At 43.5% G+C, this 16,897-nt stretch overlaps 1 protein-coding gene across 1 annotated transcript in view; it reads right to left on the reverse strand.

Moving 5' to 3' along the window:
* The window catches only part of ANKEF1 (ankyrin repeat and EF-hand domain containing 1), a 38,135-nt gene that overhangs the window by 8,336 nt on the left and 12,902 nt on the right, over nucleotides 1-16,897 (reverse strand). The window contains exons 6-9 of the mRNA XM_066595652.1: nucleotides 10,227-11,049; nucleotides 5,234-5,460; nucleotides 2,086-2,282; nucleotides 1,104-1,226 (exon numbers count right to left, since the gene is read on the reverse strand). Coding sequence (XP_066451749.1) covers nucleotides 1,104-1,226; nucleotides 2,086-2,282; nucleotides 5,234-5,460; nucleotides 10,227-11,049 — 1,370 coding nt within the window. The remainder of the gene's footprint in view (nucleotides 1-1,103; nucleotides 1,227-2,085; nucleotides 2,283-5,233; nucleotides 5,461-10,226; nucleotides 11,050-16,897) is intronic.

Raw genomic sequence — 16,897 nt, forward strand, 5'->3', positions numbered from 1 at the left:
AGGGTTACCGAGGGTCGTGAGCGACTAACAACACTAGAGTTTGAAGCTGGACAACCCCATTAATACAATGGTTGGATAAATGCCAAATTAAACATTAAGTCTGGGAAAAAATATTAATCCATTTATTTGATACAGAAGAGAAACAAACATTTATGAATATTTAATCATGTGTTTAGGGGAGGGGTAAACGGAAAGGGCTGTAATGGGTGTATAAATCACATATCATTGCTAGATACTTAAAAACTGAAGAATCCAAATAATAACAAAGAAAAACCCCAATCCACAGCTCAAATAGCTATTTGAATGGACACTAAAAAAAGCTTGCAGATCAACTGTGTGAGGCGATGTTCTCACTTGTGTGTGCTATATAAACTGCGAAAAACTATAATAGTAGTGTTACGGTATACTACCCTTGATACGCCAGCCCGGGTGCCCTAGATCTCACCCACAACCCCTGTCCCTGCCTACTTGCCTCCACTCCTGGCTAACCCCAGGCGGGCAACTGGGCGGCGATCCCTACTCTCACTAGGGACCGAAAAAGGGACGCTGGCGTACCAGGATGGAAAGGGTAGAATGCCGACAGAAAAGGCAGATGTAAATAACCAACATGAACAATACTAAGCAGAACTGAGGCAGATGGAAAAACCTGCGGATAATAGCAAAGTATAGCGGACAAGATGACAGAAGCAGGAGAACAACAGAGGCAGACTAACTAGCACACTGAGGGAAACCAATAACTGGCAGTGATTGAAAGTCACTACCCGACCTTTAAACAAAAGCCTCCGCCCAGGGGCGGAGAGAGGGAGATAGCCAACTCCCAACAGAACATAGTAAAAGGGAGTTTGTGCACGGCAGCTGCACTCACAGGTACGCGCGCATGGTGTCGCGTGCCACCAGCACCACGCCGGCCAGGCACCTGCGCCCCCGGCATCCAGACAACAAGCTGGGGGGACCCCGCACACCGCCGCCGTGGGAGGACCAGCAACCGCCGCATGGTAACAGGTAGACTTCTACCTATTCTAGATTTTGGCTCTACACCTAATTTATAACTGTCTAAGTGGCCTAAACAATAAACATGTAAACACAAAGAAATATATTCTTACTGTTTTCGGTATAAATGTGATGTCAACTTTCTTTGCTTCTGCCAAAGCTATAAAATTATTCAGTTGAACAATGGCACTCTTCTTCTCCTTTCTTGGGAGTTCAACCTCTGTAGATTTTGAAATCTGCCAAGGATAAAAGACAAGAGTATTAGAATCATGTACAACTTTTAATATAACATGTTAACAAAAATAATCAAAAAATAGAGTAGAGTAATATGAAAGTAAAGCACTCACCCATTACATGCCCGTTTAATATATGTACCCTTCTCCCGAAAAGCTGCAGTGCTCTTTCAAGTTGTTTACTACTTGTTGCTAGGGTAACCGACAACCTCCGCTATGGAACGGAGATGGCCAGCGCTTGTGCTCTTCTAGCCTCATATGCCATGATCTGCTGGGTGGCTTGGATCTCTGTAGCGCATGCGCACTAGCTCCCTGCCCGGCCACTAGCTACCACTACGCTCTACGTTTTCTTTCCATAGAAGGCCTTCCGGGCAGCACAAGCAGGTCTCATTGTTTGCACTGCTAAGAAGGCCTGCTATGGAAAGAGAATGTAGAGCGTAGCGGCAGCTGATGGCCGGGCAGGGAGTTAGTGCGCATGCGCTACAGAGATCCAAGCCACGCATCAGATCATTGCCTATGAGGCTAGAAGAGCACAAGTGCTGGCCATCTCTGCTCCATAGCGGAGGTTGTTGGTTCCCCTAGTTTCAAGTAGTAAACAACTTCAAAGAACATGATAGTGTTTCAAGAGAAGGGGGCGTTTTTGAAATGGCATGTAATGGGTGAGTGTTTTACTTTCATATTTGCAGCACAATAGAATAGGGTTCCCAAGATGGAACTACTCCTCTAACCTACTGAGAGTCATCTGTTACAATTACGTACAGAAACTCTTCTGCTTAAGAAATTATTTTGCGTCCTGCCAGGCAATCCTGCTATATAAGCACAATCAAAAAGTCAACAAGAAAAGTAAATGACTAAATTCTACCTCTTGCTTTGCTGATACGACCTCCGGGATTGCGGGGGTTTGTGGCTTAGATGATGCTTTAGATTTGCCTTCCATTCTACCTTTCTTCTTGCCCCCTTTCTTCTCTTTTGGTTTTGGCAAGCTGTCCAATTTGGCTTGAATCAAGTCAATTAGTCTATAATCAGCATATGCTTTTGCCACATCAAGAACTGTCTGTCCTACCAATAAAGGAGAAGGTTATAGATTGGAGATTACTATGAAATTCCATGACATGGAAAAAAAACATTTTTCTGTCACTCAAAGCACCAAGGACAAATATTGATGACATCATTTACAAAGGTCAGAATGTAGAAGGGATTTCCAAAGCCTAAAGAAATGCCCATATATTGCTGAATCCCAATTTGAAGCTATACCGTTTGGTAACTGTGTTTTATGTACTTACAGAAATATTGGCATTTTCTGTTTGGTTGAGCCAAAAAATTTTTTCAAAAATGATTCTGATTTACTAAGATATGGCCGACACTATGGGGGAAATTTAAGACCAGCATTTCATAAAATGTTAAAAACTTTTAAGTGAGGTGAAATGAAGAAAACAAAATGCTATTGTGGCGTTTTTCTTTGGGGAGGATGGGGGGATTAAGAGCATTTACTGTGTAATTAAAATGACATGCACCCATTATTCTGTGGATCAGTATGACTGCAGCAATACCAAATTTATACATTTTTTTTTAATGTTTCACAACTAAAGAAACTTTCTTTAAACAAAATTTTACTTTTTGTCCTCATATTCTGAATCCCGGAAGTTTCTTATTTTTTCCTTCTCTGGACTGTGAGAGAGTTGGGTTTTTTTTTGCGGAGCGAGCTGTAGTTTCTCATTAGAACCCTTTTGGGTTACATAGATCTTTTTGGTCTCTTTTTAGTCATTTTTTGAGACAGGGTAACCAACCCCCACCACCAATCTTACCGTTCTGTACTGTTTATGTCACAGTCAGGGGCGTAACTATAGAGGATGCAGGGGATGCAGTTGCACCCGGACCCAGGAGCCTTGGGGGGCCCATAAGTACTATGAGTAAAGCATTATAGTTTGGGGCCCTGTTACAAGTTTTGCATCGGGCCCCGGGAGCTTTAAGTTACGCCTCTGGTCACAGTGTTTGCAGCGAGAGATAAGCAGTGCAATATTTTAATAGTTCAGAATTTTTCATTCTTTAGATTTTTTTATGCTAAAAGAGGGGTCTTTAAAACTTTTAATTTTTTTATATTTTTAAAAATTGCATTCAACTTTTTTCTATAGCTTTAAAAAAAAAAAAATTCACAATAGGGGACTTGAATTTGCGATCACTTGATTATTTGTACTATGTACTGCAGACTACAGTTGTTTTCAATATTGCCCGTTAAGCCCTGCTACAGATATCGATGCATGGCAGCCTTGAGAACCTTCACTAGGCTCTGAGCTGCTATGGTAATCCATCGGCAACCCATGATTGAGTCCAGAAGGTTGGTTGTCGATGGGTTACCATAGCAGCTCAGAGCCTAGTAAAGGTTCTCAGGGCTGCCATGCATATTTCCATGATGCAGTCAGGAAGTGGTTAAAAGAGAACATGACACCAGATTCATGCTGCCTAGGCCACGGTCAGCATAAACCCGGACAGACATGCCCATTCGGCCCTTGTACATTTTTTTTCTGAAAGGCAGCAGCGTTTCAGAACGAAATATACTTAACCACTTGCTACCCAAGCCAGTTTTGACCTACGTAACAAAGACCAATTTTTCAAATCTGAGATGTTTCACTTTTTGTGGTAATAATTTTGGAATGCTATGACTTATTCAAGTGATTTTTTTTGTGACAGATTTTATTTTATATCCATGGTAAATTTTGGTGTGTTTCGTGTTTATTTAGAAAACGATCAAAAATCTAGAGAAATTTGGAAAAATGTGCATTTTTCTAAATCTGACATTTTCTGCTTGTACTATAGATGGTCATACCACACAAAGTAGTTCATAGATAACAGTTACCACATGCCCACGTTATAGCCGCATCATTTTTAAACTTGCCAATTAATGAGATGAGCTACCTGACTTCCGAGGTGGAGGGACAGCAGTGCTTTATCACTGTGATGGGTGTGACTAGATGTCATGGTCATCACATCCCCGTAGACCATGTTGATTGGTCTTCAGGCAAAGCTCTATGATCGGAGCGGTCACTAGACTCTCTGATCACAGAGCTCCTGTGCAGAGTGGGGTTGTTGCTCTAAGGGATTCTCTGTGTTTTAAAATGTTCCTGAAGGAACAGATAAGTACAGCCTTGACATTTATAGTCTATCGGCGGGCCTGAAGAGGTCAAAAATTAGACTTGGAGTTTACAAGTCGAAGGGCTAGGCCGGGCTGGTCTCTCCTCACCTGCAACATCAAGATTTTTAGCCACTCTCCCTGCTTGTGTATAAGGAAAGGGCTGTCAGTCTTGATGACCCGGGCGGGGAGAGCCTGGCGCGGCTCATCTCTTTGACTCTGCTTCCTTTCCAGCTGATCTCCGAATCAAATTTCTAAGTATTTTTTTTATCCTACACGCAGCAGTAGTTCAGAATAAAACATACATGGGTCGAGTAAGCATATCTGCCCCAGGTCCATGCTGCCCGTGGTTCGGATAGCATGAACCTGGTGACAGATTTCCTTTAACCACTTCCTGACTGTACTGCATAAATTCACTTTGAAGACTCTGTGGCACACTTAAGCCCCATTTACATGGGACAAATGTCGGGCAAATGATGCCCGACACTTGTCCCTGCACATACTCGCTTCCGTGCTGCTACACAGGAGCGAGTATCGTTGGCTCGCAGCAGGGCGGTTGGAGGAGATTTCACTCCTCGCACTACCTTGCCCCTCTCCATTCACTTAACACAGCGGCCGTTCAGTACTGAACGGCTGCTGTTTACACTGAACGCTCCTGTGCAACAGCATGGGAGCGAGTACATGCAGGAACAAGTGTTGAGCATCGTTTGCCCAATATTCGTCCCGTGTTAACGGGGCTTTACACTGCCAATTCTAGCAAATGCTCCAAACCCAATGAGATGTCTATTGGTCTTAGCTCCACCCGTTTATGCTTGGGGCCCTAGTCCTGTATTTAAGCACCCTTATTACTTCTATCTATAGACTTTTTTATTCTACTATTTACCTTTCCTGTTCTCAATTTGTACTTTGGCTCCGGATTTCATTAACATCTGAACACAGTCGAGGCTTCCACTTTCCACTGCTCTCATGAGTGGTGTGGATCCATTTATGGCCACAGCATCGATTTTGGCTCCATATTTCAGCAGCAGTTCAGCAATATCACTCTGACCAGCATGACAAGCATGATGAAGAGGAGTCCACATGAAATTATCACTTACATTGACATTAGCACTATGAAGCAAACAAAACAGAGATAATTCATTATTAAGCACAACTGTTAGACTTTCAGAAAGCTAAATATCCCCCCAAAACATCAGAAAACAGCTTCATGTATTAAGGTTTTTGAAATACTTAGTCTATCAGTTCTTCACAGTTTACAAGATCATCTACTGTAATCATGCAATAGGAAGCTTCACTATTTGTGTGTGTGTTAACAACATGCGTTGACTGGGGCCAGGGCCATTCAAAAGCTGAAGAAAGTGGTAGTGGTGGTGAGGAGGGGGGATGTTGGGGTGTGTGAGGGGGGGGGGGGGGGGGCAAGTTCTGCACCCTGGCCAAACAGCATTAGAGTTGGAGGTCATCAGTGTTGAAGGTCAGTAATGTCATCAGCTCTCTAGTGATTAAATCTACTAACCAAAATATTCCTAAAAGTAGATGTAATTAGCCAAAAATACTTTTTGAATTAATGCACTTACAAAAGAGAAACCTATTTTGTGATTATCAAATCTCATAATGTGGAATTTCTAAAATTGTTTAACTAATGGTCAGAAACTCCAGACTAGTGTTAAGAAAATTTTGGCAAAAAGTTTGGTTTGGTCTGAATTAGTTTGAACCGAACTGGAACTTCACAAATACCCCTAAAAAAAGAAGGTGCGTGTGGCGGCCCTCTTGTGGCTCAGCAGTTAGCACTGGGGCCTTGCAGTTCTGAGGTCCTAGGCTTAAATCTGACTAAGGACAACATCTGTATGGAGTTTGTATGCCCTCTCTGCAAGGCAACAGTGCCAACCACTGAGCCACCATGCTTCTTGTTCCTTCTCCCCCTTTATAAAAGCATGTGCTTGATTAAAGGGGTTGTCCTGCGCCGAAACGGGTTTTTTTTTAAACCCCCCCCCCCCCCCCCCCCCCCGTTCGGCGCGAGACAACCCCGATGCAGGGGTTAAAAAAACAAACAGCACAGCGCTTACCTGAATCCCGGCGGTCCGGCGTCTTCATACTCACCTGCTGAAGATGGCCGCCGGGGTCTGCTCCCTCCGTGGACCGCAGCTCTTCTGTGCGGTCCATTGCCGATTCCAGCCTCCTGATTTGCTGGAATCGGCACGTGACGGGGCGGAGCTACACGGAGCCGGCATTCTGCACGAGCGGCTCCATTGAATACAGCAGAAGACCCGGACTGCGCAAGCACGGCTAATTTGGCCATCGGAGGCCGAAAATTAGTCGGCACCATGGAGACGAGGACGCCAGCAACGGAGCAGGTAAGTATAAAACTTTTTATAACTTCTGTATGGCTCATAATTAATGCACAATGTACATTACAAAGTGCATTATTATGGCCATGCAGAAGTGTATAGACCCACTTGCTGCCGCGGGACAACCCCTTTAATAAAAGGTGATTACTACAAACACAGGGAGCACATACTAACTCCATGAAGATCTTGTCCTTGGTCAAATTAGAACCGAGTATCCCTGAGCTGCAAGGCAACAGTGCTAACCACTGAGCCACAGGAAGACCACTACTTGGGCCTGGCCAGGACAAGCTATCTAAGGTTTAGGTTCACTCCAAACCGAACTTTTTGCAAAGTTTGACCAAACACAGGTCAACTGCTTTGGTTCGCCCAACACTAGTCTGGACAGTTTGCTTAAAATTACTTACATTTACAGGGGAGGGGACCTAAACATAACTGGTAGATGCCAGTCCAAGTCTGTTGCACCTGGGGCTTCTGCAGATTTCGGCTGTTTGACTCCATCCTTGGAGCTGAACAATGAAAATGCCAGGACCGCCGGATCCGGCACATGCTGCAGCTCAACGACACTAAAAGATTTTCTGCTGGATTTGCACCGGAGGTGAACAGGACCTAACCCACTCATATATATATACATATATATATATATATATATATATATATATATATGGTAGTATATGAGCTACCTAGTGTAAATTATAGGAATATTAGAAGGCACCAAAGAGTTGTGTCAGCATAAGCACAATGCAGAATGAATTTATACAAGTCATGGCGCTCCGAGATGACTGGCGCTCTGAGTCCCTCGGGCACAACTTGTAGTTACGGCTGTGTACCCCTAGCCTAAAGGTTATCTGTCACAGACTGCTTCTGCAGGAAGTGCTGAGCAGCGCCTATGTAACACCACTCATCTCTGTATAATCATCAGGTGTACATATATACAGTAATTCATATGCATGTCAGTGCAAACTTTCTATTGATATATAATAACGCACATGAGATATACAAAATTTGATCTGACCAGAATATATTAGAGCAAGGCCTATGCATACTGTTCTAGCTGTCCATGATCTGCTCTTTTAGCCACAATGGCCATATAGGTAGTACTATAAGGACAGGGCAGCAGACTGCGGAGACGTCCGAGAGTCTTGGGGAAAGTCTCAGGGAAAAAGCATTGCTGAGCCGTCCACACTGCAGCTACAGAGGAGGTGCGGTCCTGCAGATGAACGATGCTTCTCGCTGCTCCCACAGGCTACAGCAGCGCCAATACACCCTGCGCCCTCTGCTGGTGCCATACAGTATATCATGCATTCAAACCACTGCTTAAGCCTGCCAAATACTACCGAATATACATTATACAATATTATACATATGCTGTATAGACATGCACTCACTGTCAAAACAATCCCTCCCCTAGAAGTTGTCGGATGAAATGAAGCTTTCTCTGTGTGATTGTAACATTGATATAAGTAAGTTATATAATATCAGAGCAAAGGATCATTTATTGTAGAAAACTGATCCCTTGTAGGGAGATTCTAGTACCCTGTTGTACCTCCTCTAGCTTGGATACAAGATGTGATACAGGTGGGCATGGAGGCTCTAGTTCCCTGTTGTATCACCTCTAGCTTGGATACAAGATGTGATATGGGTGGGCATGGAGGTTCTAGTACCCTGTTGTACCATTTCTAGCTTGGATACAAGGCGTGATACAGGCGGGCATGGAGGCTGTAGTACCCTGTTGTACCGCCTCTAGCTTGGATACAAGATGTGATATGGGGGCATGGAGGCTCTAGTACCCTGTTGTACTGCTCCTAGCTTGGATACAATATGTGATACGGGTGGGCATGAAGGCATACAGGTTCTGTATGGTATCCTGCAGCATATAACTCCATATTTGCTGTGACTGAGTTTCCAACTCGTTGAGGCTGTTGAAGTTTGCGTCCCAGATGTTCCCATACATGTTCTATTAGTGATAAATCTGGTGACTGGTCAAGCCATGGAAGTGTGACAATGTTGTGGAGACATTCCTGTGACACCCTTGTGTGTGCGGCTGAGCATTATACTGCTGCCTCTTGGACGACGCGCCATGAGAGGAACATATGTGGCTACCAGATGTCCTGAACGTATCGCTGAGAAGTCATTGTACCTCGTACCACCACTAGGGGGGACCGACTGTCATATATGATGCCCCCCCCCCCCCCAAACCATCACACCAGCAGGGGCAGTGTGACATTCCACACAAAGGCAGGATTGAGTTGCTCACCCCTAGGTCTCCAGACATGACCACAGCAGTCATCAGTGCCCAAACTAAACCTGGATTCGTCACTTAAGACAACCCAGTTCCACTCTGTAGCAGTCTTGTTTCATTGTTCCTAACACTAGTGTAAACACAGGTGACAGTAGGTGTCAAAGGCAGCACGCGTAATGGGCACCATGAGACCAAATATCCTTCAGCCAAGCGCCTGGAAATAGTTCCCACAGACACAGGGGTGTAACAATGGTGCCACCCGTCTCTGGATGGTGGGCAACAAAACAGTTGGAGCTGCTCAAGCTTATCGGATAATCAGATGATTCTCTCTACTGATGGTCTGTTGAGGACATCCTGAGCCCGGTTGCCTTATGTACATGCCCTCATGCATTCACTGGTCCTTAACAGTCTGGTCAGAAAGGCCCAGATGATGAGCAGTTCATCAATACAACCACCCAGCTTCTCACATCCCAATAATGCGCCCTTCTCAAACTCTGTTAACGGGGTGACATCTCTTCTCTGCGTCGTAGAGGCATCTAGTGGTCAACAAGCTCCACACAAGTGGAAGAAGAGGTCACTACACACAAGGAGTCCGAAAGCCTTTTATAAGCCTCGGGTGGGAACCACTTTTTGGGCTTCAGATGGCAAGACCGTTCATCAAATCACCTCACAACTCTAACCCTTTCCATATCTGCTTGAGATAGAACTGCATGCCGAGTGTTGCAGTATAATAATAGCTCCTTCTACCGGGTGTTATTTTTTTTGACAATGAGTGTATATTACTAAATAGAAGATATCAGAAGCAGATTCCCCACCAATTGCATCTCCACAATAAGAAGCAGCACCTAGTGAAAGCTACAGTGAATTACCATTATACTAGGCTAATGCACAATGTTTTAACAAGTTTTTTATAGCGTTTTCATACGCATTTTTTGTTGTGTATTTTTCTACCTAAAGTGCCACTGCCACTGCAACAAATACACATTTTTCATCACTGCATTCCTCAGCTGACTGCCTGTCATACTCTGGAGATATATATGGAAGCCATCTCCATGCAGTTCGGCCTGCTGCCTGATGCTTATCAGATACCATCACCTTTCACTATTCTGTGCTTTCAACTCCATGATGCATCAGCACATAAACAGCTAGAGCCTGTACCATCTCTGCCTGCAGGGAGGACACTGCCATTATCATCTGCATTCTATATTCAACTAAATAAGCTAGAGTGAGGAGGCTAAGCTTTGATCTGCTTCGTTAGAACTTCGTTATATAAAAAAACCCAGAAATCTTACCCCTTTTCTAGAAGGAATTTGACAGCCTCCATATTCCCATAAGTGCACGCAGACATTAGGGGAGTCTTATAGAATATATCTTTCACATCCACTGATACACCCTCTTCAAAGGCCCTTTTCAGGGACTCAAAGTCTCCAGCTTTAGTGGCAAAGTTTATAGGAGTATATGCTTTTTCCTGGTCATCCATGTACCAGCCGGTATCATCTGTCAATGGGTTTTGTGGTGGGTGGTCGCAATCAAATCGGTTCACATCAGTAACGTTATGGCAAGCTTCAATCAAAAAAGTGGGTGGTCCACCATCTTCCCTGCGTGATATAAGTTGACTTGGCATTGTACATATTGGCATCAGTAGTGTACGCTTTCCTTTTTTTCCTTTTTTCCCTTTCTTTCCTTTTTTCTTTTTTGGTCCATAGGAAGATAGTAAAAAGGCTTTCTGAAGGTACTTTGACCCTTTCAAAAACTCCTCAGGACTGATAGCCCCACCTCTACCTTTTTCATGAAGTTGAACGATACTCTCCATTTGTTCTGTGGTCACTGGAGCTCCTTTCTCTGTAAGGACTTCAACAAAATTTGCATTGGTAACAGTTCCTTCTCCTTTATCCAAAGCGGCAAAAGATTCTCTAAGGGCCAACTGGTGCTCAAATGACCAGTCATGTAATGTAATGGCCCATGGTGGGTTGGGATTTTTCACACTTGGCTTGGAGTATTTTTTGAATAGGCGCATTGCTTTCCCTAGTTCTTTCATTGCAGCTTTGAAACCACCTTCTTTGGCAATGGCTTTAGGCGTCAGGGTTTTTATATTTTTCCATGTAGGATCACAACCTGTAAAAAAATACAATTACTGATTTATGGTATGTGAAAAGGTTCTGTTACACTCAACAAGGCATTTAGAGATAGATATATAATACCAAAAGCATAAACGATGCAGATAAGAGGTTTCTAAACAAACAATGGTAACACCTAGAATTTGATTATAAGGTGTGGAAATGTCTTGTGGCCTTCACCAATTTGTGGACCTATGGGACCTCACACCTACCATTCATAATGGTTTTTGGTTACTCTACCCAGCTGAGAATGGATGTAGTTCTCTCTTTCAAAGTCCAAGGGGGATCTCTTCATAACATCTATAGACTTAAGGAAATTGGGCTACACTAATACGTGGTCACTTTTTCTATATGTAGGACTGCCTGGCATATCCATGTATATAGGTGAGGTACTTTAGCTACACATACTTGTGGCCAACTCTCTTATCTGTGGCTGCAATAGCAATCAGGTGGCAATTTTGGTTCCAGAGGTGGATGAGAAGCCCCTTTCCCATGGGCCTCCTTCGAACTTCAGGAGGTTTTCCAAAACCCCAAAAATTTGGATAAGGGTAGGGATTGTATAAAATTACAAAGGAAGCATAACTGCCCATTCAATTCCCCACTGTTCTAGCACTCCAAGGCTTCCTGACAGTCTTTGTCTTCTGGCACTGTAATAAGAGTGTGCCCAACTACTCACATAGACCTGTGATTGGCCACAGTAGTCATACGGATAGTTCAGTATGTCTTTGATGCATTACCAGAAACAAAGACAGGTGGGGAGCACACAAATGGCGGCACTGAAATGCCAGGAGTTCTTTTTTTTCTTATGATGATCTCTCTTTAGTTAAATTTTAATGTTAATTACATGAAAGCAGAGTGCTACAGTAGGCATAGTCTACCTAATTCACAGCTCTCTAGAACATTTACCAGATGTTCGCAGACATAGATGGGAATAAGTGTACTCCCTCACATAGAAGAGAACACTATTGTCTAACAGTTACTAGTGTAATACCTCAGAGTTGGGTGCTACAGCACTTTTACGGCTACATTTTATAATTGGGTGCATATGCCTTTAAATGGTTTATTATGTGTTGAATTTGTGTGCTCCTGCAACCTAACCACGCATAACCTCCTGCCATGCCTCCTGTCAAACACCCCAAGCTAGCGCAGGGATTGGCTAGTTAGCTAACTAATTGTTAGGGGCCCTGGGATTGGAGGTTGAGCCCTTTCCTATGGGTTGGGTGAGAGGAGAGAGATATAAGGTAGAGGGGTGGAGCTAAGGGAGGACTGAGTAGGAAAGAGAAGAAGAAATCTCAAGAACAAGCAGTGCGGTGGGACTCACTACTACCAAATACTGTGTTATAGATTGATCTTTTGCAACTGTATTAAACATTCATTTAGGGACAAACTAGGCCTCTAGGTTCCTGATATTGTGTTTGCCCCTATCGGGGCGATCGTCTGTCAGACCTAAGTTGGTTACGAAAGGAATTGACATTCCTGTCTTTCTGTTACTATTATTTGCTATATTTTGTGTCTACGAATCTTGATGATATAATATATGTCTATATTGGTCCATTGAGGACATTAAAAATACGTCTTGGTCTGAAATCTTGGTAACGCTATCATGATCTCATATGCAGCTGGGAAAGCTTTAAGATGAAATTTTTCTTTAACCTTTTCCAATCCAATTGTATCCTGGTTTTCCTAGGGGGCTTTTTTGGCGTTATACAACGGCGCTATCTGCTGGCTAAAGCCAGTACTGCATGAGGTGACACATTGGATAGGCTCCGGCAACAGAGAGGCTGGCAATATACAGTAAGAGAATCCCGACGGAGGTCTTCCAACATCGGAGCTGTACAGCCTTAAATCATAAAGTCTTCAGACGTCAGACAGTGGATTGGAAAGGGTTAAACCAATTCTTCATATTTCTATAACATCACGAACAGAGTTATTATTATCAATATTTATACAAATATAACACATCGAAATGCAACCATGGGAAGGCGAAGACACATGCCACAACTTCTATGATAAATAAAAGGACCGGGGGTGTACATAAGGGCATGTGAGAATCACAACCGGACCATGAACCATGGAAGACGGTGACCTGGTCTAATGAATCCCATTTTCGTTTACATCATGTATGTCGCTTAGCTAGGGAAGAGATATCAGCAGGATGCACTATGGGAAAAAGGCAAATCAGCAGTTTCTATACATTATATGTACTGTACATGCCAACATTTGTTATTTACATATCATATTGCCAATTAAAGGGGTATTCCGGTTGTGAAGTGAATTTTCAAATATTCCAGATATGAAACGTATTTGCACCAGGTTTATGCACGGCTTCTTATTCTGCTTTCTATTTCTAACATTAAACCCTTTCCAATCCAATTTCGGATTCAGGGCTCCCTAAAAAAGCTTTCTCTTTTTGCTGTTATACAACTGTGCCATCTGCTGGCTAAAGCCAGTGTGTGTGTGCCAGAGAGGCTCCACCAGCAGAGTGGCTGGCAATAGACGGTAAGAATACCCTGTTGGACGTCCTCTGACATTGGAGGTGTACAAGCTTCAATCAGGATGTAGGAAGACATCAAACAGTGGATTGGGAAGGGTTAAACGTTTAAACGTTCTAACGTTTGGTCAACAATCTGATCCCGAGAGCTAGAAAAAAAAGGCCCCCCTGGTCATTCCAACTGCGCAAGTCCTACCTGTAGTGCTGGAATGCCTACAGGATGTATCCAATGGAAACCTGGGAATAAACACTTCTGAAGTGCCAGGAGAAGGAAATGGTTTTTAGAGCTACAGACACAAAAGCCAAAGTAGAACCACATCCGACAGCAACTTTGCATAAGCAGAATACCCCTTTAATGGTGTTGATACAGTATATGGTGGTATTATTTGTGTGCACGGTATATAAGGGCTCTGTGTGTCTCTAGCTGTATTATTTATGTTAACAGAATATGGAAGTATTAGACAGTGTTCACATTGACGTCAGTGGCATCCGTCAGCCATGACACATATGATGGATTTGCTGCACAAGGGAAGAGGTCTGTAATACAGGTTTGGATAATATATAGAAGCTGTGCTACAATACTGGTAGTAAAAGAAAGCAGTACAAACAATATAACCAAGAAGAGATAAGCAAACAATGATAATGTATGCCTTCCACACAGCATAAAATAAGCAACCACAAGCATAAAAAAGCCCAAAGCAACAATAAATTATAATGAATTGAGAATTCATGGTACAGAATATCTATATTTATGTAATGTAGTGTATAGGCAGCCAAATATCCAGTAGTACATCAGGGATTCAATGCCTCCCCCTTCTGTGAGAAAACAGAAAGATTGGGTCATTGCATGGAAAATTTTCAACGATGCCTATTAAAAAATCAGTCATCTATGGAATATGAGGCATTGTGTAATTCCAACCCTTAGCATTCTACAAGAAGAAATATATGCACCGCATAAAGCACAAAAACACTTGTATAAATGGTAATGACTCATTCTTGTACGAGTTTATGCTATTGGGAAAACACAGCGAGCGTATAGCCTCACACAAAGATGAAAAAACTCGCCATTTTAGGATGTCATGCACAGCATATGAATCATTTGCAAAGGCTTACATCAAAGGGTCTACAACACTATTCATGTTCCATGACAATGCCCTGTTCGGTGAGGCCAAAGCATTCAACAGGGAAAATCCTAAGCTTGGGGCTTTATGATGACTTTAGTCACTTATCAAAGTTTGCAGACGTGTTGAGTAAGTTGGGTGACGCGACAGAAGTTGCACAATTTTGTCCAGTTCATTTTCATAAAAGGGTTTATCTGGGGACAAACTTTGTTTCAAAGCCATTCGGCTTGCTGAAAAATAAAATAGAAGAAGCAATGCTCACCTAATCCCCTACCGCCAATGCCTATTCCCCGGTCACCCATCGGTCTTCACTTCAGGCTGAAATAAGATAGTAATGAGGTCTCCAAGAACAGGATCAGGTGACTACTGCAGCCAACAACCGGCTCACTTCTGCCAGCGATAAGCTGAAGCGGTCACTTGTCCCATTGTCATGACACCAGAAGTTAAGACCAGCGGGGTACCGGGCGCTGACTGACAACATAGCCCGGGATCGGATGCGATTAGTACTCGTTACTTTAATTTTTAGTAGGCTGAGCAGTTTTGAAATTTTTTTCTGTCCCCCCGTAACCCCTTTAAAACAATTATCCCGAAATCAACTTTATCACCTATCCAAAGAATAGGTTATAAAAGTCTGATCAGTGGGGGTCTTACTGAAACACCCACTGATGTCAAGGATGGAGGTCCTGTGTCCCTCCCTTCTCGTCACTGCAGGCCTACTGCACCCACCCACAGTGATGTGGAAATTGAATGGGGCGGAGGTCACGCATGTCGTGCTGCTCCATTTATTTCAATGGGGCTGATGGAAATAGCTAGCCAAGTACAAGTGCCCAGCTATCTCTGGCAGTCCCATTGAAGACAAATGAGTGGCACTATGCATGTGCGACTGACACACCATTCAAGTTCCTCCTAACTATGTGGGACACAATGAGCCTCTAGTGATGAGAAGAGGCAGACACGGGCCCCCCATTCTCGGGGTCATTGGGGTTTTAGCATGGAGGCGCTTACAGATTTTTATCACCTATCCTATAGATAGGTGATAAAAGTTGATTCCGGGATCACCCCCTTAAGTATAACAGTTAGGACTTCTTTATACGGGCGTATATGAATTGCACATGCCTCAACGCAACCTATTTGTGCCTTGAACGAGGTTTGATAAGGTAGATTTGCGTGTGTATTGGCGCATAGTAGTGTACTGTTTGCGTAGGCAGTGCCAGTTCATGTGCGTGTGCGCCAACCTCCCTGCTGTGATTTAACCCTTTGCAATCAAATTTTGGATTCAGGGTTTCCTAAGGGGCTTTCTCTTTCTGCCATTATACAATGGCGCCATCTGCTGGCTAGAGCCAATACTACGGTAATGGACATGCTGGAGAGGCCCCTGACAACAGAGTGGCCAGTAATCTACAGCAAAAATACCCTGCCGGACGTCTTCCGACATCGGAGCTGCACAGCCTTCAATCAGAATGTCTTTGGACGTCAGACAGTGGATTGGAAAGGGTTAAAAGGCTATTTAGCCTAATGAGGTCTAGATGAGTTCTTTTTTTCATGGAATCGAGCAGTGTATTGCGCATTTGCACATACACTGAGTGAGCATTCACTCACAAATAGACTTCTATGGGACCGTTGATGCGTATAAATACAGCAGGTTCTATTTTTAAGTGTGCTCAAAACACGTTCCTGACAACGAACCCACTGACAGCAATGGGTTCTATTCTCCGCACATTGTGTGCGTATATACATCCGTCTGCAGAGGCCCTTACCCAACTTTTCTACATTGTCCGATTGCAAAAGTGTTAAGTGGCATAAACAGTGTAACTATTTCTATGGGTGTCCTTGTTACATAAGCTTAAGTGCATGCAACAGTTACGTGACTAAAGCGGTAGAGTAGTCAGAGCCTTTGTTTTGTATCAGTGTACACAGTCCTGACTGTCAGAATAATGAATTTCCTTGGAGAATAAGAGTAAGGCCACACAAGAAAGTAGGTGAGGCTGGATAGAAGCAGACACAGACTTGCCCAATTAATGCCAGTACTTATGTTATCCTGATTTCCGTTCTTTAGCTTAACCCCTTAAGGACCAAGCGCGATAAATATACAGCACTTGGTCCTGGGCTTTAATTCCGTGTGATAGCAGAAGTACAGCACAGGAGTAAAGCCTCTGCTCCTGCAATCAAGCAGGAGCAGGTTGGGTCTTTGGCTGTCTGACACAGCTGAGGACCCGGAGGAGAAGGGAGAAGCA

Source organism: Eleutherodactylus coqui, chromosome 3 (assembly GCF_035609145.1).
Source record: "Eleutherodactylus coqui strain aEleCoq1 chromosome 3, aEleCoq1.hap1, whole genome shotgun sequence".
Lineage (NCBI taxonomy): Eukaryota > Metazoa > Chordata > Amphibia > Anura > Eleutherodactylidae > Eleutherodactylus > Eleutherodactylus coqui.